Source organism: Castor canadensis, chromosome 6, assembly GCF_047511655.1.
Source record: "Castor canadensis chromosome 6, mCasCan1.hap1v2, whole genome shotgun sequence".
NCBI lineage: Eukaryota > Metazoa > Chordata > Mammalia > Rodentia > Castoridae > Castor > Castor canadensis.
Window position 1 is genome coordinate 111,568,011 of NC_133391.1, and position 25,816 is coordinate 111,593,826.

General features: G+C 43.7%; 1 protein-coding gene across 2 annotated transcripts; it reads right to left on the reverse strand.

The window, feature by feature from the left end:
* Positions 1 to 25,386, reverse strand: Ckmt2 (creatine kinase, mitochondrial 2). Of its 2 annotated transcripts, none has more exons than XM_020157437.2 (10): positions 24,984 to 25,386; positions 11,177 to 11,347; positions 9,603 to 9,801; positions 8,228 to 8,323; positions 7,551 to 7,772; positions 5,556 to 5,641; positions 4,517 to 4,640; positions 3,455 to 3,589; positions 1,638 to 1,763; positions 1 to 262 (listed from the first exon to the last, which is right to left on the reverse strand). In XM_020157437.2, the coding sequence occupies exons 1-10, from the start codon at positions 25,076 to 25,078 to the stop codon at positions 143 to 145; spliced, it is 1,374 nt and encodes a 457-aa protein (XP_020013026.1). In that variant the 5' UTR covers positions 25,079 to 25,386; the 3' UTR covers positions 1 to 142. The 2 variants fall into 2 exon arrangements, with proteins under 2 accessions (XP_020013026.1, XP_020013027.1); XM_020157438.2 differs by lacking the exon at positions 24,984 to 25,386 and adding an exon at positions 24,749 to 24,976.
* Between the last annotated feature and the right edge of the window lie 430 nt (positions 25,387 to 25,816).

Genomic DNA, 25,816 nt, shown 5'->3' on the forward strand with positions numbered 1-25,816 from the left:
TATTAAGGAGAGTTTTATTGTAAAGATAAGCAAGTCCTACAATTTTGCATTTTTCAAAGTCTACAAAAACTCTCAGAGTAGAGACTTCTTTATTTCTGTCATACCAGCAGACAGACTGCTTGTAAATTGGGAAGGGGAAAGTTCACTTCCTGACAAACTGAGGCAGAGGCGGTGGCACTTTAATGTCTTGACCTCTCTCCAGCTTCTTTTCACAATCCACCAGGTAGTTGACTCCATCAATGACTATCTGAACAAGCTCAACCTTGACAGTGAAAAAGGAATGATTAATTTGAACAGAAGACACCTGCAGGGCACTGATAGACTGGAACAATGCTGGGATAAATGAAAGCTTGCCACTTAGCTGGACTTTATGACAATTTCTTTCTTCTCATTATAAAATAGTCTAGAGGTTGTGGTCAGAGGTGGAAGGCAGAGGTATCACAAGGGTTTCTCTCAAGCTTTCTTTAATTAAGATGGAGTTATTTCACTTCATATGTGAGAACATATATATATATATATATATATATATATGAAAATTATTGTTTTTTATCTCATATACTGTTTCCTCTTCAGTCTCTGCTGTAAAATACCAAAGTTGGTCTAAAAATAAGACTACACAATGACACAGTTATGTTGTTCTTTGGATCTGAGTTCTGTATTTGAGGAAAATGTTATAATACCAAATATGTTCTATAATAACAATTTCTAAAGTGTTTGGAATCATTACAAAAGAATAGAAGGCAATTTAGTATAATATTCATAATGATCAGAGTTGGATTAAATAAATTTTTAAAAAATACTTGGCATTTTTCTAGCTTTTATAATGATTGTCTAGTAACTTACAGTTAGACTATAAATTATAGTGTGATGATTGCCATATAAATTGGGAGCCTGCCCTTACACAGTTATCCTCCAAGTGTAGTCCCATGACAACCTGGGCATTCCTGGTTGGTGTAACTCACTGGGATAACTTAATGTATTTGCTTAACATTCACTTGCATATGCCTTAAGTTAGTTCTTTAGACCTTATCTCCTTTGTCACTCAAGGCTTATACATACCAAAGAATCCTATTCATCCTATGTATTCATAGGATTCCTTCAGCATTGCTCTATGAGCACAATCTTACATACAACTAGTAGAAATCTTACTTTCCATCTTAGTCCTAAAAATAAAAATTTTAGAAACTATCAAATATCTAAGAATGTCAAAATGAAGGTAGTAGTATATGACCTTCACCAAGAGAAATTCAAAATCAACAGAAACTTTCCCATTTTGCCACTCACAGAGGGATAGCACACATGTTCTCTGACTCCACAATGATAAAATACTGCTGTCCTTCAGCATAATAGAGCTCCTGCTGCTGAAAGAGCTCCCTGGACAGGCTGGTGACAGCAGTCCCACTGTGAGTTCCTTTACTTGCCTATGAATTCTCAGATTCTAGTGTGTTTATGCTCTGTGTTGTTTCCCATGGAGGAGGATTACTGAGGCATAAGTAGCTGACATGACTCAGCACTCAATGGGGAAAGAGGAGATGTAGAGCGTTGTGAATAAAATGAGGCAGTTGATGCTACTTCTCTAGTTCTTCCTCTTAGGTTGATTTGGTTATTCCATATTAGGAAAGTGAGAGAGACGTTACCTCTGATCTACCAATCCGATCTATGTTGGAAATATCGTATACATCCGCCACAGCTGCAGTGTCCACACCACCTGTGCCACGCTTCTGGAGTCTCAGATTCTCCAGGATTTTAGAAAAGCGGGGATCCTAGGACAGAGGATTACACTTAGTGTTGTAACAAACAAGACTGATTCACCCTCATTGGAAAGTTCACTGAGCAAAGACATAATGAGAGATAATAAGAGTTAACATTTAGAAACCATTTATGTATTGCATACAAGGGTACTGTGTTGGAACTTTTAAGCCTTACAATCACCCATTAAAGTAGGTATTGATTTCACCCCTGTCTTAGTCTGTTTTCTGTTGCTATGTCAAAATACCCAAGACCAGGTAACTTAAAAAAATAGAAGTGTGTTTGGCTCATGGTTCTGGAGACTGGGAAGACCAAGTGCATGGCAGAGCATCTGCTCGGCATCTGGTGAGGGCCTTCTTGCTGCATCAAGTATGGCAGAGGGGATCACATGATGTGACACAACATGTATGCCAGCTTGGGTCTTCCTTCCTCTTCTTAAAAAGCCACTGATACCATCATGGTGGTCTCATGGTCTCATCTAACCCTAATCACATCCCAGAGGTTCTACCTACAAATACTGCTAATATATGAATTTGGGATTAAATTGCCAACACATGAACGTTTAGGAGACACATTAAAACCAAAGCAACCCCCATTTCACAGCTGAGGAAATAGAGGTTCAGCATTAACTTGCCCAAAGTCATATAGCTAGAAGGTAGCAAACTCCAACTTTATATTTTTAACTTTATTTTTTTTTTTTGCATCTGGATACTAACTTTGGTAGTTTATTCCTCATCTGTATAACAGTTGTCATTGTTATAGATAAAACCATAAAGTTAAATCACTTCATATTATTCTTTTAGCATTGGAATTTTGAATAACAAAAGCTCATACTATTTTTTTCTTGACAGGCAACACATTTTCTGGAGTTGTTTTTAAAGTATTTGATTTACTGAGTCTGCTGTAGCAGAAATTACTAGCTGCCCACCAAAATCCTTTACCTTTTCCTTCAGTGTTGGAGCTGAGGAAGTGACCACTAGCTAGCTAAGGCCTTGCTGATAAATGAACAGGAGTGATGTGGGCCACTTCTAGGCCTAGACATTAAACCTTTACATGGATGCACTGCATGCTTTCCCTTTCTCATAAGCCAGAATGAGGGCCTCACTGTGACCATGCAGATGGGGACAGTGCTGTAAGTACTACAAGCATGGTCCCCTGACTAGCAGCATCAGCAAAATGAAACTTGCAAAAAATGCAGATTCTGTAGGTGAGACCTAGCAATCCACATTTGACCAAGTCATCCAGGTGATCCTCATGCATGCTCAAATTTAAGAACTACTTGTACTAGAAGAGGCAGAGAAAGGAAGAAGGAACCCAGGGAGCAGAGCAGAGCAATCTGCCTGTCCTGATTTCTTTTTTTTTTTTTTTTTTTGATGGCACTGGGGTTTGAACTCAGAGCCTCATACTTGCTAGGCACGCTCTTACTGCCTGAGCCACTTCACCTGTCCTGTCCTGATTTCTTACATGAGGGAGAATTCAAAGGCCTTATTTTTGAAGCCACCAGTCCTTTTTTATAGGCCTAAATGTTTTCTCCTAACTACCACAAACATCTTTTAAGGCAAACTTAACCCTTTCTCATCATTTTTCTATTACAGGTGGTGAAAGTAAGGGTTAAGGAACTGGAATATTTTCAACTTGCACAAAGCAGTCACATTTGAGCTGATTGTGGTAAGACCCCACAAGGCCTCTGGACACACAACATTACCTTGCTGAGTTTTGGGATTCTAACGTGGACACCAGCTCGTAATCCGGTTCCAAGGTTCGAAGGGCAGGTCAGAATGTAACCTAGGCGCTCATTCCACATGAACTCCCAGCCTCGCTCTTGGATTAACCGCTCTACCTACAAGTGGAACAAAGATGAACAAGTGGTAGAGCTCTGAAATATCCATTCATTCAGCTCATCCTAAACACCAGAGAGAGACATCAGTAGCATATGTTTCCCATGAATGAAATTGAAGTAGACTTCTAGTACTGATTTAATATAAAATTATACTTCCATTAGAAAATTGAAAAGGTGCAATTAAATCAGATAACTCATGTAAAGCATTGAACACAGTACCTAAGCTCTCAATAAGTGTTGATGTTATTTTTCATGCCAAGATGATAGGAGAATGTAGGAATTCACAGTAGCTAAATCTGTGGTCAGGTTACATCCTATATTACATATTTAGAATAACCAAGAGCAATAAGTAGGAAATGAGAAAATAACAAGACACACATTCCCCCAAATTATGAGTCAATGCCCTGTATAGCTATCCTTATCTCAACCAGCAAAACCCCTTGTTCCTTCCTATTATTGCTTATACTCTCTCTACAACAAAATTAGAGATAAGGGCAAAATAGTTTCTGCTGGGTATTGAGGGGGGGAGCGGGAGGGGGTGGAGTGGGTGGTAAGGGAGGGAGTGGGGGCAGGGGGGAGAAATAAACCAAGCCTTGTATGCACATATGAATAATAAAAGAAAAATGAAAAAAAAAAAAAAGAATGGCAGATTAAAGTTATAGCATACCAAAAAAAAAAAAAAAAAAAAAGACACACATTCCCCCAAATTATGGTAGATTGGTCAGAGTAGCATAGAAACTTTCTAATAAAGAGACAGTCACCTATTTTCTGAAGCACTACCCTGGAAATCCCATTTTAAAGACAGCACTTTGGCCCTAGGAAAAAAACAGCACCATCTTGGAGGTTACCATAGTGTCTTTTCCCAAGAATGAAAAATAAACGGATTTTATTTTAATGAATATTCAGAAATCTCTGATAGTATCTTACTTCTTTTAGTCCACGACAGAATCGTTCAAACACTCGCTTCATATTTCCTCCTTTTTCCATTGAGATCACCCTGGTGTGGTCTTCCTCATTTATCCAGATGAGAAATGTCTTGTCAAAATTATGCCTAATGAAGAGAGAAATATGGTGTTGAGTGTTAATTGCATTTGTCTCAACACATGAAAATTCCCATTACCTCTGTAGCTTGATTGCTGCATTTTCCCTTCCTCATTTCCTAGATGGCCCTTGTCTCTTAATTGTGACTGAACAAGTACTACAAAATAATGTCACAACTCCATTTCTTAATGAGGTCATGATTTTTTGCCCAATATGAATATAATCCCGTTAGTTCCTTAGACAAGATGATGGCATATAACTCAAATATGATAAAGTTTTGCTTTAACACTAACAGGAATATTTTGTCTCCTAACACATTCAACCAATATCTTATGGTGCTTTAAAAGGTGTGTGTGTGATACTTTACCTGCAGCCCAAAGTGGTTGGGCACACAGAGTTCTGTGTAGCACACAGATTTGCTATACTACCCCCTGAGCCTGTCTACCCCCCGACCAGCTGCTCATGAATACTTTTATCTCAGCTCCTTCTGGTACAGTCAGGATAAACTTCCAAGGTACAGGAGTTGAAGTGGGCTGAGGATAAAATATGTGCATACTGGGTATCCATTCTTTCTTTTAGGGCTTTTCTGAAGTCATCAATATTTATTTTTCATTTTCTCCTCTTTTAATGTCATGAGACAGATTCTCTGTGAGGTCAAATAATATGAAGCACACCTTTTTCTTTTAAGGGTAGTCTTTTTTATCCCCCCCATGCATAATTCATGCATACCAGCTCACATTCCTACACACACACACACACACACACACACACACACACACAATTTCCAAGTAGTCTTAGCTTCCCCATTTAGTTCAAGCTAGGCATGCTGTCAACTGCAGTTTACAGCAACTTCAGGTTAGGACAAGCAAGCGATCTGAGGAGATCCTCTGCACACATGGCAAATGTAAAGATGCTGTGTCCATACCAGATTCCCCTGGCATCTGGCCAGTCCCGGGCCATCCCAGCACATGTTAGTAAAGGGGACACTGGCTTATCAAACAGAAAGTGGTCCTGCAGGTCAAAAGGGACAAATCAGAGAGAAGAGACTGATGAGATCAGGCATGGCTGCAAATGCCAGGTGATCAAATGTCAACTCACCAACAATGGCTGTGGCCTCTTAGGCTGTGGTTTTCAGTGTGGCTGCCCACCAGAATAACTTGGGAGCTTTAAAACAAATGCTAATGCCCAGTTTCCATCCCCTAGAGATTTTGACTTAATTGTTCCCATCCTCCAGATATTCTGACTCAGTTGTTATTGGGTACTGTCTAGGCAAGGAAGAGCTCTGCAGACAATTCTAGTATGCAGCTAAGGTTGAAAGCTACTGACTTAGTCTACATGGATTTTTGTTTGTTCATTTGTTTTGTTTTGTTTTGCGGTGTAGCCCAGTCTGGTCTGGAACTCACTATTCTCCTGCCTCAGCCTCTCGAGAGCTAGAATTACAGATATGTGCCAGCAAGCCCAGCTCAGATGGAAATTCTTAATCACTAGTTCACTAGTACACTAGTTGGAATGTATATACATTACCAAAACTAACCCTATGCAATGGCAGAGTGGGCAAGAATGAGAGGTGCTATCCTGAGAGGTGTGTTCCACTCAGCTGCCACTGTTTCCGGCATTAGTGACTCATTTGTTATTATATTATTCTTGTTACTGAAAAGTATTAGAGATAAACAGTAGGTATCTATACATAAAAAAGCTGCCATTAATTTAGTGCTTACCATGTGCCAGGCTCTATTTTATGTGCTTCTAACTTATTTACTCTAATCTTCACAGCAAACCTCTGAGGTAAATATAAGAGGCTCTTGTAGAAGTGAAGAAAACTGAGACTCAGAGAGATGACCAACCTTCCCCCTATTACACTAATAAGGCAACAGCAGAGTCTAAATTCAGACCTACATCTCTAGGACCCACAAGCCTTGTGCCTTTAGCCCACCGTAAACTACTCTACATATCAAAATCTGTGTCCAGAGACCACGGGTCTTGCTGTGGCTACACTACTCTGCCTTGCGAGGCTATGTGCATGGAGGTCATAATCTCATATATTCAAACTATTCAGATATTACACAGAGGTAAGATAGCAAGTGGCTCTGGGGAGGGAGCTTCTAGGATGTCTAAGAGGTGGGTGTAAGTTCACCCTGTGAACAGAAACTAGAGTGGCTACCAAGGTAGAGGTGGGCTTGCTGTGTAACAAGGCAGGCAGATGGTGGCAGATGGCCAAAGACACCAGAAGACTAAGGCTGTAGACCATATACCTAGCCTTTCTGGTTTTGAAATGGCACAAATTTTGTGGAATTTGCATCTTCTGAAACAACAGAATTTTGTTCCTGCTTTTCCTATAGTTTAGTTAGAAGCTACTTTTGAAAATGCCATTCTGTTTTAGCTGTATGAAGGAGATAATAGATAAAGGACTTGAGCTTTGTCTACTCTAGTTCAGGAGGCAAGCTTGGAAAGCACTGTAGAGGCAGCAGAAATGAGGCCATAGGTTCCCCAGACTGGCTCTGAAGAAGCCAGGGGAGGCTGGGCACCATGTGATTTCCTGCCTAGACTTTCCCAGCTTCCATGGTTTTCTTTGGATGTGGTAATGGAAAGTGTTTTTCAGACACAGATAGGATTTTCATACCTAATTGGTCACGTACATCAACAAGCAAGGTATCCTCCATTCACGTCCCCCCTCCCAACCTCAGCCCAGCAACTCCACATTGGTGTTTCCTCTACAGATTTTAACCATGGCTTGAAATGAGTGATTTAAGGTTGCCTCCTCCTTCCTTACACTGAATCGGTAGAAGCCCCAGGTCAGTCTCAGCCCTGGACAGACCCAGGGGTAAAACTCAGCAGGTTCCTGGTCAGGGCTTTGTATAGGTTGGAGCTCTCAGTCTAGCCCCTCCCCAGGCAACCACTAGCTGGTTCATCGCCAACTCACATCAATGAGCTGCTGCTGGTCCTTCTCAGTCATCTCCGACAGCTTGTAGTAGCGACCGGCCAGGTCTCCCTTGAGGCCCTCCAGGGCGGTGATGGCCACAATCTCTACCTCCCTTCGCTCGGCCCGGGAGCAGGCAGGTGGCAGGCTCAGCCCTCGGATGCTGCGGCCCGTGCGCACTCGAGAAGATAGCACGTAGCGCTCGTCAAACATCCCCTGGGTGATCTGAGCAGAGTAGAGTGAAGGGTCCTGGGGAAGCCCTGAATCATGGTCCTACTTCAACTGCAGTGGGTTTCCACTTGCTGCTCTGTAGCTTTCCCAGGGACCCTAAGATGCTGTATACAACTAAAACTGAACACATTTGAAACTAGATAAGAAAAGGGCACTCTTCATATCGTGGGGTCTGGAATCCATTATCCCCCAATAGGTAGTTTGAGCTGATAAAAAGAAATGCTTTAAAAAAGGTTTAAAGTTCTCAGTGGCCAACCTGGAGTTATTTTTAAAGCCTGGAACCTTCTTAATGTGCTCCATGGCCTTCCAGGGAGTGCACTGTACTTGAGCAGAAAGCAGAAACAGAGCCTTCACGGGACACCTAACCAGGGAAATGGCTCTTAAGTTCCTTCACTGTGGGCTCTGCAGTGCCAACTTCCTGGGGAGGAGAGAGGGAGGCTGGAGCCTACCTTGGATGCATCCAGATCCGTGGTGTGCTTCATCACCCTAGGGTCATAGCCATTGTGCCTTAGTTTGATGACAGGGTCAAAAAGGTCAGCAAACACCTGCAGGAGGGAAAATGCCTCTGTTTCCTCTTAAATTGGCTCATCTAATAGTGAAAGATCTTTCTATCATTTGCCAGAGTTGATCCCTCCACTGAAATTTTTCATATTACCATGCAGGAAATGAGCATGAGAGTAGACTGGTAGATAGTAATAAAAGCAAGCATATACCAGAAAAAACCTCTTGGCACATCTTTGCCCCTTGAGAGAGGGCAAGGTGCATATCCTCCTCCCTCTGGGATTCTGCCATTAAACTGATCAAGAAACTCTTGTGGTTAATATCTGAAGTTTCTATTTTGTGGGATAAAAGAAGCTGCCAGGTCAAAGGCTAAGAAGCTTTGTGCTCAAAAGAAAAGTTCAGGTGCTAAGGTTTAAAGCAACATACTAAGACCCTGGGAAACCTACTGCACCAGAAGCACACAGCAGCAGTTAGGGCAAAGCAGGGACCTCTTGCCCTGTGAAGACCTTCCCCACCCCAGCATTTCTGTGCAATCTAGTCAACAAAACAAACAGACAAAACACAATTTAAGGGATTTCCTGTTACTTAAGAGAAGTAACAGAACACCCTGCAGCCTTTGGAACCTGTGGGAAGTGGGAAGGGCTTTGGGTTCCAGGAGATAGCACTAGTTTGGGACTCTGGGAGTCCAGAAGTATACACTGGAATGGTCAGTGAGCCACTGGTTGTTTATTCAAGATGGCTTCTTCCTTCCTTGATGACCGCCTTCATGAGGAACTGCCTTCATCTCCTTATGGCAGAAGAATGCAAAGAGGGAGGCCTGAGGGAGGTGGGAGGCTCTGTGGAGAGGGGAGCATGGCTCTGTGCTCCACTAACAGCAGACCACCTGTGTTTCTGTGCCACAGATGAAGATGCTGTGATCATGGAATTTGTCCATGAGATTTGGTGAGTTCAAGAGGTGGGACTATAGCAATAGATAAGAGAATTCCAAACTAGACACACGGAATCTGATACCACCCAGTAAGGACCAGCCACCAACACAACAGCTCCTTGGCAAGCTTAGATAGCTTACCATGCAACTCCTTTTCTCCAAGAGGAGGGATACTAGGGCAGCAGCTAAGGAAACCTTGTCCCTGGGAAGCTCCAGATCTCATCATTCCAGAAAGTCTTTCAGATTGTTCTTTGGGAACTAGCTTCCCTTAATGGGAGCCCTTCTGGAGGAGGCAGAAAGCTAGTCACATAGAGACGAGGTGGACTCTGGGATGGTGCACTTCATCCCTACCCAGGGCTGCCCCCTACTCTGGAACCAGCAGTCAATGGCTTTACCTCATAGGACTCCTCATCCCCAGCCACCATGCCCACAGTCTTTATGAAGGGGTGGCCAGGGTTGTCCACTCCAGTCTGGATGCACTGGTCCAGGGTGTAGCCGTTTGGCGTCACCTTGTTGCGTAGCTTGGCATAGATGGTGGGGGTGAGGCACTCAGCCATACAGTTGTTGTGCTTGCGCAGGTCAGGATAGTCTGCGCTGTGGGAAGAGAGAGGCTTTCAGCGAGCTGCCCGCAGAGGAAGGGCCTATCAAAGAGCTCAGTAATTGTTCTTGCACCAGTCTCTCTTTGGCCAGTGTACACAGTCGCAATTGACTGGAGTTGCCTTACAGTCATGACTTAAGAAAGCCCAAGCTTTTAAAAATAGCCTGTATATATAATCCCAGTGAACTACCAAAGAAAATGGTGTGACCTTGACTAATTGGGACTCCACAATGCTTGCTGTACAAGCTACGACTTTGGCTCATATAATGAGGGGATAAAGTGAAAGGTGAGCGTATGCAGACTTTTTTTTTTAATCTACCCACAAATTTTGGTAAAATTATATGAAAGCCATAGTTTGGTCCTTAGGTCTGTGGAAGATAGACTGGAGACTCTGCAAATGGAACTGCCTAGAGGGTCATTTATTTCTCTGTCCCCTGTCTATTAGGGAGGCTCCATGAGAGCAGAGATTTTGCTTGCCTTGAGAGCAATGCCTGGCTGTTACAACAGGCATTCAGTAAGCATCTGTAGGAATAATACATAGAAAGACATAAAAAGACATCAAATGGTACCCTGGGATATGCACTGGTTGAAGAACAGGGGATCCAAGACCACTATAGGCTCAAATACAGGCAATCTCACCTCAGAGATTCCTGAGGTACCTGGATGCCTGTGAGTCCCTCAGAGATGCTGATTTCCACAAAAGACAGCAATGTCTCTGAGCGACACCTCAGTGATTTCCTCATCTCTGTCCTCCATTCCTACCTACATGGAATCCTAGACAGTCAGCATGTCACTCAGCCTTTTAGTGTGTGGCATCTCATCCACAGTCAGGTTCCAAGGGCTGAGAAAACATATCTGTTTTTTCCCTCATGCCACTCCTCCACTTCCCATCTGTAATGTCCATTGAAGCTCATACTTAAAAACAGTCCTATGACATCACATGTTCTGGAAGACAGTTGAGCAGTGAGTGAACTATGGATTTAGAATAAGGGGGCCTGGGTTTGCATTTGGCTGCAACTTGAGCTCTACTTAATTTCTAAGCCCTAAAAGTGTCATCACAAAAGGACACTAAAATGAATAACACACCATGTAAAGTAGGTGCTCGGCATACATGCTAACATAACAGTCTCATAAAGTACATGCTCAACAAATGTTAACTATCACTTTTTATTATTCAAGTTCTGGACAGCAGTGACAATGTTAGACTTCTTGTGTGTGACACAAGTCACTAAGCTTAACAAATCTGAAAAATGATTGTCAATTTGACTTAATCATCTTGAAAGACAAAAAGATGTATCCTTGTGAGTTTCTGCTGGGGGAAAACATATTCCAGCTAGCACTTGGAATTATTTTGAAGCCAAGAGGACTTACCTTGGGGGAAACAGCTTGTGCTGCTCCCGGGCCTCAGCGCACACCTTCTGCCTATTCAGCAGGTAGCCAGTGGTCAGGGCACTGGTGCCCATAGTAGCAAATAGGAGAGATGCATTGCGGCCAGTTAGCAACTTAGAGAAGATACTGGCCATCTTCTTCTTGGGTGAGTGTCTAGAAAGCAAAGAAGCTGTATCAGAGAGTGTTACAGGATGATCCTGAATCACAGCCGAGATCAACAAGCAAGATAAAAAGCCACAGCCACTGTTGAGTTTATTTCATTTTCTATTTCTTCTTTTTTCTTCACACTGCTTTGGAAAATATGGATGTAGACTCTATGAATTTCTATACCATTTTCTCTAGTAATACGATAAAAAATAAACTAAAAAGGGATTTAAGGGATTTCTACTACTAGATGTTTGACAGACAAGGTGCTGTTTTGGACTCTGTCACTGCACAACTAAGTAGGATGGATTTCTGGGTTTCTTTTTTTTGTATTCTTTTTTTTTTCCTTTTTCTTTTATTATTCATATGTGCATACAAGGCTTGGTTCATTTCTCCCCCCTGCCCCCACCCCCTCCCTTAACACCCACTCCGCCCCTTCCCTCTCCCCCCCCCCAATACCCAGCAGAAACTATTTTCTAATAGGTAGGGGACTCTCCAAGGACAATCCTCCCATCTACTACCCAAATATAAACTGGTATCAGAGCTGAGAATAACCAGGCTAGAGGTTTGGGTTGTCTTCAGGACAAATGACCTTCTGAGCTCTAAGCTCAGGATGTCAATGATGAAGTGGGGGGCTGAGTCTGGGACTCCCCCACTGAGTCAGAACCTTCGAAAGAGGCTGAAGTTGTCCAGGGTTAGCAGATTGGCATACCTTGTATCCTAGCAGAAACAGTCTCAAAATCTAAGAAAATTATATTCAGTTTAGGTACTGGATTCTTAGAGAGAAGATCAAACAACACTCCCAATCAAAGATCTCCTATCACATAAAAAGGTGCAATGAATGAGACCAACAGAAGAAATAACCATAGACTTAGATCTCCAAAGACTGAAAATCCTGATGTCAGACAAGAATATAAATTGCTTTAAATTGAATGTTTAAAGAACTAAGTGTAGAATCATAATCATGAGTTAGCAAGAAGAGATTATTAATGACCAGGCTAGCCTGGTGCTGGTGGCTCACACCTGTAATCTTAGCTACTTTGGAGGCTTAGATCAAGAAGATCACAGTTTGAGTCTACTACACTTAAATGTTGACCCAAATACCTTGATAATTGGATATTTTCCTTTAGTTGCCTATATACTGATAAGTGTTCACATCAGAGTCTAGTTGAAAAGATAAATTTAAGAAGTAGTGTCAGAAGGACAGGATGGGAATGGTCTCCATGTGCAGCTTGGCAACAATTGGTGGTCTTCAAAAGCCTTCCTCCCCGTGAGGGTGGGTGACACCTGGGTGGGCGTCTGGCTCAAATACTGAGGTCTAAAATGTCATTATATCTATATTTTAGTTTCTAGAAATAATATTACTTTATTTCTAGGAGTTCCAACATCCATTGGTGTCTAGACAGAGATGTGACATGATTTATGTCACTGATTGTGGGGAGGTTTTGATTGTAGCAAGCAAAGCAAACCTGGAACCAAAATTCTTAACTTATCCCTGCTTCTGTTCCTTCTAGAGAATTGACACAGAGTACAGGCTTTGGTGAAATGAAGAATTCCTGCTTCCTTGATTGTATGTTTTCACTCGCCAAGATACACAGAGATACTGAATTTTACTATTAAGTTCTCAATTTATAAACTTGGATGTGAGATTGAAACAAGGGTCTCACTGAACCTTTGACTGGGAATGGCAGCTCTGTGCAGCTCTGAGACCCAGAGCCAGTCTTGCAATGAAATCTCTTTTCCTTGTGATTAAACGAAACCTCTGTTGCATGTTAAAATTAGTCTTTAAAATGCTGCACAGGCAGAACATGGTATTGTCTTGCATTCAGTGTCCCTGTTACCTGGCAGGTCCCAAACATTACAGAAGCAGTATTTGTGACTGAAACCCTTGCTCAGAAGAGGCTCCATTTTGTTATTTGCACAGATGATAGCATGAGGAGTAAGTAAATAAAACTAAGATGTTTGCTGATAAGAGGTAATCTGTTCCCACTGAAGCTGTCAGTATTTGGCTTTGCCTAGTTTCCAAACATGGTGGTTTTTATAAGTAATGAATCTTGTGAAACCACTTAGGCAGAAGTTTTGGAGTGAAAGGAAATCTTGGGCTCATGTGCAAAGCTATTCACATTTTTCAATTCCTTCTGTGTCCAGAGCCGCCTTCAATGTGGGCTCCCCTCCTGCAGCTAGAGGGGCTTGCTAACAGCTGGAGCATCACACATACACCGGGCAGAAAGTGCACATCTGTTTCTCCAGGGCTTCACTTTAGAGTTGTTCTTCCCCTTGGGCAGACATTGAGCAGTCAAACAGAGTTTCCAATGCATAGTGGGCTCTAGTCCACCAAGATTGCTCTCCCTGGGAACACTGCTGTTGGCTGTCACAAGGTTGAAGAAACTTGGTGTCCACTCAGATGACCCCTTCCTCTCATAGGAATTCCAGAAATGGTCTAGGATTGGCTTCTAAATCCAGCAGGTAGCATGGAACTCAATCATCAAGTAACTCTTGACTGAGGACCTGCAAAATGCCACACACTGTCCCAAGCAATGGGGATAAGACAGTGAGCAAAAGAAATACTGTTGCCTCTTTTGGGGCTTCTAACCTAAGTGAGAGAATGTTTCAAAACAGGAAAACAAACATAATCATAGGTGGGAATGAGTCCAAAGAAGGAAGTAAGCAGGATATTACTCAGGAGAATTGGAAGTGATGTCTACTTTGAAATAGGCTGGTCAGGTAAAGAGAACAAAAAAGTCAAAGTCCTAAACCTGGACAGAACTAGCTTTGTCCTAAGACAGAAGGGGTGTCGGTGGGGCTGAAGCACAGTGAACAAAGCAGAGTGAACTGACGGAACGTCAAAGAAGCTGTCGGGCCAGGTTGTGCGAGGTCGTGAGATCGCCGTGAGGAACTTAGATTTTTTCCTCAGTGCAGAGGAAAATTACAGACGTGCTGACAAGCCGGGAATGGAGCTCAGTGCATCCTTTACAAAGGCTGCTCTGGCTGCTGTGTGTGGAGGATGCCCCAGGCAGGCATGGGTAGAATGGAAGCAGTTAGACAGTCCCAGGGCAGTCTTAGTGAGACCCAAGGGTACCTAGACCCAGGTGAGTCAGTGAGGATGAGGAGGGAGTGAGTACTTGCAATCTGTTCTGGGGTAGAACTGATAGGTTGTATTCATGGTTTGGAAGTGAAAAATAAGAAAAAAAAATCAAAGACTGGAGGTGTGGCTCAAGTGGCAGAGCGCTGCATTACAAGTGCAAAGCCCTGAGTTCAAACTCCAGTACCACCGACAACAAATAGCAACAACCAAAAATCAAGGCTGACTTTGCAGTTTCTGGTCTGGAAGGAACTCCCCTGTGGATCCTGAGGGACAGGCAAACCTATAAACTAAGAAAGTGGGCTGGAAGTTGCCTGTCCAGAGGACATGGGCTTTCTTTCTCTGGTGATGAAAATGTTGGGCTGGCTGGTGAGTGGCTCAAGTGGTAGAGCGCCTCCTTAGGGTCATTATGAGGTGGAGCTACCCAGGGGAGGAGCAGTCAGTTCTGTGGTACAGGTAGGTGTTACCTCAGTGTGGCAGTCCCAGGTTCCTTGTACCTGCCTCTGGTTCAGACTCCTTCCTCCTTAGGCTCCAACCTTGCAGAACCCTCTGCCTGCTTCCCTACTGCTGAGACTCAGAGCCTTCAATGCATTTCTCTACCCAAGCAAGCAATGTTTTCATTACAAGGAGAAAGAAAAGAATGGATAACCATTGTATGCCTGCTTGGATAGACACATTATATTCTTTTGCCACATTTTATAGCTGAAGATAAACATTCCTTTATACAGTCAAATGACTTATCCAGGGTCACACTGTAAGTGGATTTTGGATGCATACCTGTCTGATTCTGGCCCAACCATAGCCAAGTTCTCCCTCTATCCCCTTTTCTGGGTCTTGACAAATGAGTCTGACTTGCCCTGGGCCATCAACCATGTGGTGATGGATAAGAGAGTTTTAGATGCTCTTTGGGCCTTTATCAGTTACTGATGTCCCAGATACCTTACTTGGCATTTGACTCCTTGGTTAAAGCCAGGGGCAAAGGTTGAGTCTCCCTAATGTCCATAAGGTGGGCAAAACTGTGAGTAATAGATGGACGTAAGGCTGGCAAAGATGTAAGTAATAGATGGTCCCAAAGTGTTATTTGAGAGGTGAGAGGCAGGATGAGGAGGGCAGAAGGTGGGATGCACAGCCCCATAGAAGAGTATCCCATGAAAATTCACATGGTCTGCTTTTCCTCCTGTATGGCCTTTCAGGTATGTGTCTTAATGGTGAGTTTTTTCTAGGATTAGAGGCCAGCCACTGGGTGGAAGGGGAGGAGTTAAGTGTGTTTGAGGACAAGTTGCTAATACCCGAATGTGTCACCATAGTGACATCCTTTGGGAGCCTGCTGTAATGTACTGGAAAAGAGACAGAATCTTGTCCAAAATTCTTCTGTCTTTGAAATTGAAACTCTTTGGAGCATATTCTAAAATAGAGTTGCTTCATGACTGTGGTGTATGTAGCGGAGGGGTTGCAGTGTGTTTCCAAGGCAGTCTGATAGTTCTTTCTGGAAATCCTGGATAGGCGACATCTGTGCCTGCTTGTACTTGGTCTTACAACCACGCTGAAACCTTCAGCACCATCAGACTGTCTAGACGTGGTCAGGCCAGGGCAGGTGAATAGAAAGGTTCACGCTGATGACGTTCACTCCATCGGAGATCACTGAGGCCCACATCAAGCAGCCCCAGGACTTGGTCGGAGCAACAGGAATGTGAACAATATGAGGCAGGCAATTAGATGTGATAATCTCTTGTGATTTCCACAGGCCATGATGCATTACATCGAGTGACTTCATCTTATTTTACTTGTGACCTTTGTTGGTAAAAAGTGGCTTCCTTCCCTATGCCTTGGGAGGATTTGCAGAAAACTTCAGAACCACTGGCAGAAGGCTCATATGTTCCCTCCTAGATACTCCTCAATCCATTCAGAGTATGAAACAAGACAAAGGGTTGATCAGGGTCCCTTTTGTCTTTTCTTGGGGGAAACTAAAGATTACATTAGGAATTTCATGAAGTCACATTTGGCTCATGCATGAATCTTTCAGGGACTGTAATGGGGGCCCAGAACACCCAGGGTATAGCCACCAACCTGACATTCAGATTCACAACTCCAGGGCATACACAATCTTAACTTGAAAAAAATCAAGAATATGTATGTATGTATGTATGTGTATATATATATATATATATACACATATATATACACATATATATATATATATATACACATATATATATATATATATACACATACATACATACACACACATATGTATATGTTTATTTGCATTTCTATCACTCTCCTAATATTATATACATATAAAATTTTGAAGTATTGATTGGCTATTTGGGTTTGATGCTAATGCAATAAATCATTTTAACTTGTTTTGCTAAAAGTATTACCATTTCTTTCTCCTTACTGCTCCTCCAGTTTGGACTTTGCTTTTCATCACAGCCTGGTGCCCCGGTCTTTACAAAATCTGTTCCCTTCTTACCTAAATGGACTGTGTCTGAGTTTCCAAAGTGTTCATAAGTTGCCCATTCATTTGCACTTGTGCGGCACAAGTTTGGTGTTTTTATTAGCATTTATTGGTGAACTTAACTATCATCTATCTCCTGCATGTTAAGGAATTCCTATTTGTATTGTCTTCATAGGTGGTGGGTAAATTCTTCAAGGAAAGGAACTTTTCTCTACCTGCTACATTTCCTTGTACATAGTAGTGCTCAGTAGCCATTCCCTCTCCAATGTTATATAATTCCAGTTATACATTGTATTATGATGCTTTGGTCAACAATGGGCCACATGGATGATGGTAGTCTCATAAGATTATAACAGAGCTGAAAAGTTCTTACTGCCTAGGGACATTGTAGTCTTCATGTAGGTCAGTACATACATTACATACGTATTTGTGATGGTGCTGGTGTAAACAAACCTACTGCACTGCCAGTCATATAAAAGTATAGCACAGACAATTTATAGGACATAATATTTGATGATAATAAATGACTATGTTACTGGTTTTTGTATTTACTATATTGTGCTTTCATCATAATTTTAGAGTGCACTCCTCCTTATTTTTAAAAAAGTTGATTACAGTACAGTATGCTGTGTTACACAGGGAGCAGCTTCATATATACTCATGTTCCAGGGGCTCTTGATTGCATCAAGAGGCCATGTGAGGGCTGGTGGAGTGGCTCAAGTGGTAGAATGCTTGCCTTACAAGCACAAAGCTCTGAATTCAAACCCCATCTAAGTTTCTGAAGAACACTCCATGATGTTCTTCAATGAGCAAATCATCTAATAGTGCAGTTCTTAGAACTTATCTTGTCAACTAGCGACTTGTAACGATTTGCAAGCAGGTTCTGCCCAATTCCCAGAAGAAGGACATCTTACCAGCTTTCTGAGTGTATCCCTGTCAGATGCTGCACATAACTATAACAGAAGGTGTCCTTTCCCCTGGGCCATTCCCAACATACCTCCCCACCTGGACTGGCCCCTTTGCTTTGAGTATTTTTCATTTTTTAATTTGCTTCTCCCTAGTCCTTGTACCTAAGCCAATATGGACACACATGCTGAATCTAAACTTTAAAAAAATCTACTTCTATTATGCCAAAATGCATCCCTTTTAGCCCTAGATTTTGAAACTCTACCAATTGGGCCAGGTGCACACAATCCCAGCTACTCAAGAGGTGGAGATGGAAGGATTGAATTTTGAGGCCAACCAGGGCAAATGTTAGCAAGACCCTATCTCAAAAAAAAAGTTGGGCATGGTGGTGTTCAACTGCTTTTCTAACTACTCTGGAGGTGGAAGCTGGAGGAAGGAGGATTGGAGTCCAAGGCCAGCTAAGGCAAAAGTATGAGACCCTACCTGAAAAACAAACTAAAAGCACAAGTGGTAGAGTGCTTATCTAGCAAGTGTGAGACCCTGAGTTCAATCCTCAATATTGCCAAAGTAAAAAATTAATCACAATAAAAAAAGAAATTCTACCAAGTGAAGCTGGTAGGTTTGGTTTTTAGTATATCTGCTCAGGTTCCTGGTATCTGGGCTGCTCAAGAACCAGGGTGGCCAGTGAAGACTCCTGACCACTTGGCTGCCTCCTGGGAGCCACTGTACACACCGTTAGCAAGTTCTACAGGTGACCCTGCAGGGGCTGCCCCACAGAAAACAGAGAGCATAGATCCCCCTTTATTTAAAGGTTACTCAGACTAGAGAATGAAGAATCAGATGAGGAGCTAGTGCTAGGTGTTGGGGAAATATAATTTAAATCTCCCACAACCCCAGAAATTCCTCTCTACAAAATAAAGAAAATTAATCATTTTTATTTTTGTGGAAACATTAAACCAGTGGTGCATTCACAGGCCACCTTCTAAGGAGATTTCACAGACACAAAAAGAACTCATCCTTTTGTATAGCCAAGCAGATATGACCCATTACATACATGTTCTCAAGAACACTCAGGTAAGAGGACTTGACAGCACCATTTGTCCCAGATAATTCATCCTAAATTTACCTGATAACCTGGGTGGTCATTTATGTCAGCTAATTGGCTTTATCCAAAGGACAGATAAATCTCCTCCTGTCTCTATGACGGTAGGTAGTTTTACAAAGCACAGCCAATTACCTAGGGAAGACTACTACCTTCCCATTGAGAATAGAGGTCCGCCCTGGCTCCAGCTTCCTTGCTGCCTTTGTTTCAGAATGGCTTCTGCGTGGTAAAACTACCTGGAGTCTCACTTTGTTTGTTGTTATGGTGTTTGTTTGAAACACGGCCTTGCTATGTAGCCCAGGTTGGATTCAAACATGCAGTTTTCTTGCCTCAGTCTCCAGAGGGATTACAGGTATGGCTGACTTGATTTTTAGAAAGCATGAGACATGTTTACATATATTTTTTATGATATATAAACATGTTTACATATCAAAGGGGCAGAGAAAGAGTTTACATTTACCATTTATAGCACTCTGAGTAATTTGAATTTGAGCCAGTATTTTGAATACCTGCTTATTTTATTTCTCTAGTAATTGTACTTGATTGTTTTGTGAAAATAAGTTGGTCTGCTATGAATTAGGAGTCAATAAAACATGGTTTGAGAAACACTGCTCAGTTTCCTTACCTGCAACCGGGGGTAGTAACAGTGCCTACTTTATAGAGGCCTGAGCACAAATCTTGACATATAGGACATATGCACTGCATGTTAGAAGTTCTTGTGCAAACAAAAAGAAATTGGTGAGAAAGGGAAAGTTACATATAGTCAGGGAAATAAGGTCCTAGGGGCCTCAAATGATCCAGGCAGGAGACTCTGGGCTTGAGTGAGGGGAAGGAAGGCTTCCTGGAGATAGATGGAAGAATCTTCAAGGTATTGAGTGAAGGGGCCCAGAGGACTTTGTGAACAGTTGGATGTAGATGTAGCAACATGAGAAAGCCTTGAAGGACACCCAGGTTTCTGCCTTGAGTAACTGCCTCCAACATAGAGCTACCCCACAACTGGGGATCCTGGCTAGAGAGCAGCAGGAGCAGGGAGCTCAGGCTGAATGGGAGGCATCTGACGGTGTTCAGGAAGGAACGTGTTCTCATGAGGGTCCTGCATTGAGTGCAAGAGAGTTCCCTCACGACAGAGCTCACCAGTAGCAATAAGGCATCATGACCATGGACCGACACGGGTAGGGTTATGAACAAAGGCCCTGGAGCCAAAACACCTGCCTTTAAGTCTCTGCCATTGTCTGTCCCTTCATCAGGTCACTTCATGGGCTAGGCCACCTCCTAGTACCCTCCTAGAAAGTCAGCCAAGATGGAGCCTTCCTCAAAGCTCCCTTCTCTTCTGTGGACATGGGTACTCTGTGGCCCTGAGTGTGACACTCAGTCAAGCACAGACCACTTTGTACCCCAAGGATGTGCATCCCTGCAGGCCAGCCCTGCTTCTGTCCTCCAGACCCCTGAAGCTTGCTCCTGTGTACCTTCAGCCCTAATGTCTTCTCTCTCTAGGCCCCATCCACAGGGACGTCTCAGACCTGTTGCCTGACCCAAAGCACCCAAAGATGGGGAGCAGCAGCCTTTTGCAGGTCAAGCTGCACTTAGCTGCTCTAAGTAAGGGACTGTGCAACGTAGAAAGACAGTTGAATAAAAGGCCGAGCTCAAACACAGGGTGGGGTCTTATTTTGGTCCTAAAAGTCTCCTGCTGAGGAGTGTAAGATAAGCAGGAGGTCAGAAGGAGTGAGAGCTTCCCTAACAGGGCACAGCATATGCCACCAGCTTTGTGGCCTGGGCAGCTGTCAAGGCTTCATACCCTGGCTCGGAATGGAATCACCTGGACTGCTCTGTGAACTGTTGCAACTATTCTGGAAAGGGAGACAGGAAACACCTATCAAAATTAAAAATGACTGGGCACACCAGCACAGCGCCACACTTTAGAAATACTTTCTGCAGAAATAAAGTTGCCAGTAGTTAAAGAAAGAGAAAGGCAGGAAGAATAGTGTTCACTGGAACACTATTTGTAGTGGAAAAAAAATACCAGAAGTAATCCACCTGTCAGAGGAAGAAGGTATGACATATTCCGACCATGGAATATTCCTCAGTTGTTAAAGAATGTGTTAAAATTGCTTAGACTTACCTGGATGTATGTCTATTCCTAGAGTAAAAGGGAAAAAAAGTACCTTGAGTGAATACAAGTGATTCAAATTTTGTTATATATATGTATATATATATATATACACACACACACACACACATATAAACACATATGTATATAAAGTATGTAACATATGTATGTATGTATGCATTTGCTTTATTTGTATGAACATAAAATTACTGAGGGTCATTCCTCAAGCTACTAAGGGGTCAGAGCAATGGAGATGGAGAAAGCAGAATTAATTTTCTCTTAATGGAACTCTGTATGACATCGCTTAAGATGTTTACATTTATGACTTTTAAAAAGTAAAATGCTAAAACAAAATCAGCTGTGAAATGTGTGAAAAATCCAGATTTCTAGGTGCTGCCTTTGGCATGAGTGTCTGAACGAATGGAGCCATCCTACGTATGTCACAAAAAGCTACCCAGGCACTGGTAACTGGCTGAGGAATTGGTTTTACCCCCCTCTCCCCGAGCTTCCACAGCTCCTTCTTCATCATGGGTGTGACAAGTATTCTCTCTGGGTGTTGCAAGAAGGAAGGGGCAGGGACAACAGGCACAGAATAAATGTGAGTGTCCTTCCCCTCATGGTCCTCACACTATGGAATTATCTTCACTCTCTTCCATAGGCCACCCCCATGGTTCCAGCCAGTACTGCAACTCTCTCAATTTCTGTTCATTTTAGCTTGCTTTTTATTTTTTTATCACTTAAAGTGCTTCACTCAATTGTTTTATGATTTCACCTCTCTGAGGACAAGATTCTATTTAGGAGGTGTCTATTATGTCCATCCAGATCCACTGATCATATTCTGAAAACCAGGATGAGGGTTCACAAAGTAGATTCAGCCATCATCCCCTATCCAGCCACCTTCCTGACAGTGTCTCCAGTGGCTTCCTGGCTTTGTAGGACAGGCATCCCTCTTCTCACCCTGACCCTCGACTGGGGTGTTTCCTGCAGCTCAGTCAAACCTCCTCTCTGTTCTTTAAACTAACATCAATTGAGCTCCCAATTGTCCTCACAGTGCAAGGGGCACGCAAACATCCTCAGGCTTTGCAATAATCCTGCCAAGCAGGCATTCCTTTGGCTCAAGAGAAGTCAAGTGACACGCTCTAGGTCTTAGCGCCTACTCACTGGTAGAGCTGGGATCTGAACCCAGGTTTGTTGCTGGCTCTGGATCTAGGTTCCTTGTGGACCCCAGCACCTCACATGTAGCCTGGACCAGCAATTGGAGGGGAGCCACTCTGGTGGCTTACGACCTAGGAGTGCCACAGGTCACTCCAAGAACATAGAAATGCATTTGTTGCAGCTGCTCCAGGGCACAGGATTGTCACCTCAGAGGATGTGACTCCTTCCAGAGTCCAGAACATTATAAGCTTGTTCTCCTGTTCTCAAGCTTCTGCTGAAGTGGAAGGGATGCCAGGGATATCACTGCCCACTTTCCTTTGACACTAGGTGCCCAGTGTGCCTGCCAAGCCACACTGGGACGCTGTAGCAGCCTTCCTTTCTCTGAGGACAGGGTGCACAGACTTGCTTTCTCTTTCCTTCCCTCTTCCCTCCCCCTTGTGTGGAAGTAGAGATTGCAGGGCATGGAGAGAAACTGTCTTCAGCTCTCACCTCTGAGAAGCTGTCTGCCTCAGTTTCCCTAACCTGGGACACCTCTATGACTCTTGGTGTGAAAAGCACTCAATTTTTACAATTAAATTTTTATAATGAAAACTTGGCAGAATTTCTCTTCTCCAAGCCAGGGAGATTATTGTGTGGGGTGCAACAGCCCAGCCTGAGTGAGCCAAAGGCAGCCAGTCATGTTTGTTCTCACACTTGCCCTCTCCATTAAAAGACTAGAGTAGCCACAAAGAGCCCTCCATCCTAGGCAGAGGTACTGGGAGTCTGGGTCCTGGTGTAAGGGTTTTCTGTGGCCCTGTGACATCCTGGAATATGGGAGGCCCTGGGTTCTGTCACTGCCCCGATCCTGGTCATTTTGAATATCCTGGATGGAAACACTGTGGGTGCCTTTCTGCTGACTCAGAGTTATTTCCGGTTCTGCTGTCCACAGCATCCATGTGTCTGAACTCTGTGGAGCCAGAGGGCAGATGGAAGGCAGGGAGGGCTGGGGGTTGGGGGGGGAACCCCATGTCAGCTCTCAATCCAGAGTCACCCCAAAACAGAGGACATCCTAGGTGCTGGCCCAGCTCCACAGTACGCTCTGAGCAAACTCCCATGATGCCAGCCTCGTAGACCCACAGAAAATGGCTGTGCCTTCCCAGTTGGAAGAGAGCAAAGGGTTCAAGTTACCTCATGGCCAATGGACACACAGTCAACCTTAACAGACGCCCTTGTGCTTCTCTATCCTACTCAGCAAGCAGAAAGTCATGGGCAGGAGATGCTTAGAGTCCTTCCCGGTAAGACAGAGGCCTTTCCTAGGACCCCTTGCGATGAAGACCTGAGCCTGTTACCAGACTTGTCTCTCAAGGGTAATTTTTTTTTTTTAAATAGACTGCTAGGAGCCACCTAGTACTTCGAGCCACTGGAGTGAAGTGGAGTGCCCTCTTCCCTGCCCAAGAGAAGATATCTCAAGTCTTTCTAGGTAGGGGTAGGTATAACCTCCAATATTCACCTTCAGGACCCTGTGGGGTTCCTGGCTCATTAGGCAGCAACCCCCAGAATGTTAGACACAGGCTAGCAAGGTTTCCTCAGAATATGCAAACGGATCTTTCTCCAGACTTGGAGAGAGATGGGGACCCAGGCTCTCTGAACTAGGGGCAAAATCTGCCTCAGACTTAGCCCCATCCTGCCTCTAAAATCCCTGGACTCACCATGCCACCCCCTCCCCAACCCATGATTGCCTGGACCTTCCTCAGCTACTCTTTTAAGAAAAGTGACCTAGCTTATGCTCTGAGGATGTGATGAAGCTGGCAGAGGCCAAGGGGTACATGGACTCCTGTGCCTTAGCACACAGTCTGTTCACTTCATGTCAGCGGTCTTTGGAAAAGGCTCCCGAGAAAGCAGAGGAGCAAAGGACTCCAATAGTCTAACTGCCACATGGTCCTTAAAGCTGACACTGTGGGGATCAGAGAGCCCCATAAGGCTTTTGGGATGGTGTCAAGGGCAACACTGAGAAGATGGAAGGGTTTTGGTTTATTTGGCAATTGTCATTCTTCATACATTGCAAGTAGAGCATCTGAAGGCATAGATACCACCCTCTCCTGGGGCACAAACAGGACCGACAGTGAGCCTCTGAGAGCCAAGCAAGCAAGTAAGCAAAGAGCAGGTCTTTGCCAGAGATGAAACAGATTGAGCCCAATTCTGAAGCTTTAAAAAATAAATTGTTTTTAAGCTCTGGTGGGGAGGGGGGAAGGGAGCAGTTACTTGGTTGGTTTTCAATGTATTAGAGAGTGCAAAAATGAATCTCTAGCAATAATATTAACCAGTTTAAATTGGATCCAGTTTATTAGTAATTAATTAGTTCTTTTTGAGAGCATCAATTAATTCTGTAGGTATTTTACCCCAAGTCACTGACTTGCATCTCTTCTGATGCTATGGAGAAAAAACATTCCCAGAAAAGAGTGGATTAGTCTGTAAATTACAAGGGAAAGAAATTTAAAGTTTATGGTCATCCCAAGTTCAGTGTCAAAATTCCATATTTAGAATTTTGTTTTCAACAAAAATTCCTGATTCATTATCAAAAAAAAGGCACGGCAAGCAGATGACTGAGGTGGTTCTCGTACCTTGTGCTGAGCTGTCCCTGTATACGAAGTTGAGGAGGGGATTCAGCCAACTGCAGCGCTCTGCCGGCTTCTTTAGCAAGTTACCATCATGTTCTCGTGAGCGCAGTGCCTATAGTAACTGTCCTACATTTGGTCCTGGTTCACAGCCCTGGGTCCACTCCTCCAAGGCCCCTTACACTGGCTGTAGCAATGCCCCTCTTTGGAGAAATAAAGCAAGTTTCATAGTCTCACTGACCTTGAAGCTGGAGGAGTCAACCACGTCCTGCTGCCTGCACACAGCCAAGAAGTGTAACCAGAGCTGGAAGGGCCCAGCCTTGAAGAGGTTTCCATGCTGGGTGGGGCCAGAGAGGCTCAGTCTGGCCAATCCTGTCTCAGACCTCGGGACACTTTGGCTCCTCTAGCAGTGCCCTTGAAGGCCAGTCTCTGACTCTTCTGCCCTGGGCCTTTTCTATCACCGGCTCTTTCTTTGAAACATTTCCTTCCCCTTGAAGGGGAAAGATAGAGGTCCACCTTGCCTCTCTAGCCAGTTCTTCAGGTTGCTCTCCCAGGGCTCTGAGAGAGGTTTTAAGGCCTGTCCAGACCTGTGGAGGCAAAGGTCAGCAGGAGAAACTGCACCTGTTAGGAGACTTGTTTCTCCCTTCTCTCAGGAGCGCCATCTTTGGGGCCCTAGTTGGCTCTGGAGATGAATGCTTCAAGAGGAGAAAGATGCCTAAATCAGGCCCTGAACCCAGGGCTGGAGGGGCCTCCTTCTGGCTTATTCAGGGAAAATGATAACCATGTTCCTGTTCAAATCAAGCCATCGGAAGTAGATTGTTACACTATCTTACTTTGTATGCACTGCAGTTTAATCTACTGCCCAGAAAGTTCGGCAGGCCATGCCCCTGCTTAAAAATAGCACTCCTGGGGACATCCACCACAAATCGAAAAGGTTGCCTGTAAATAGCAATGACCCTCCAGGATTTTGGACAGCAGCCTGCTGATTTAAGGGTGCATGCCTAAGCTCCTTGTGACAGTCACATACCCAGCTTCTGTGGCCACATGAATGTCACCAGCTGACTCTTTTCTCTC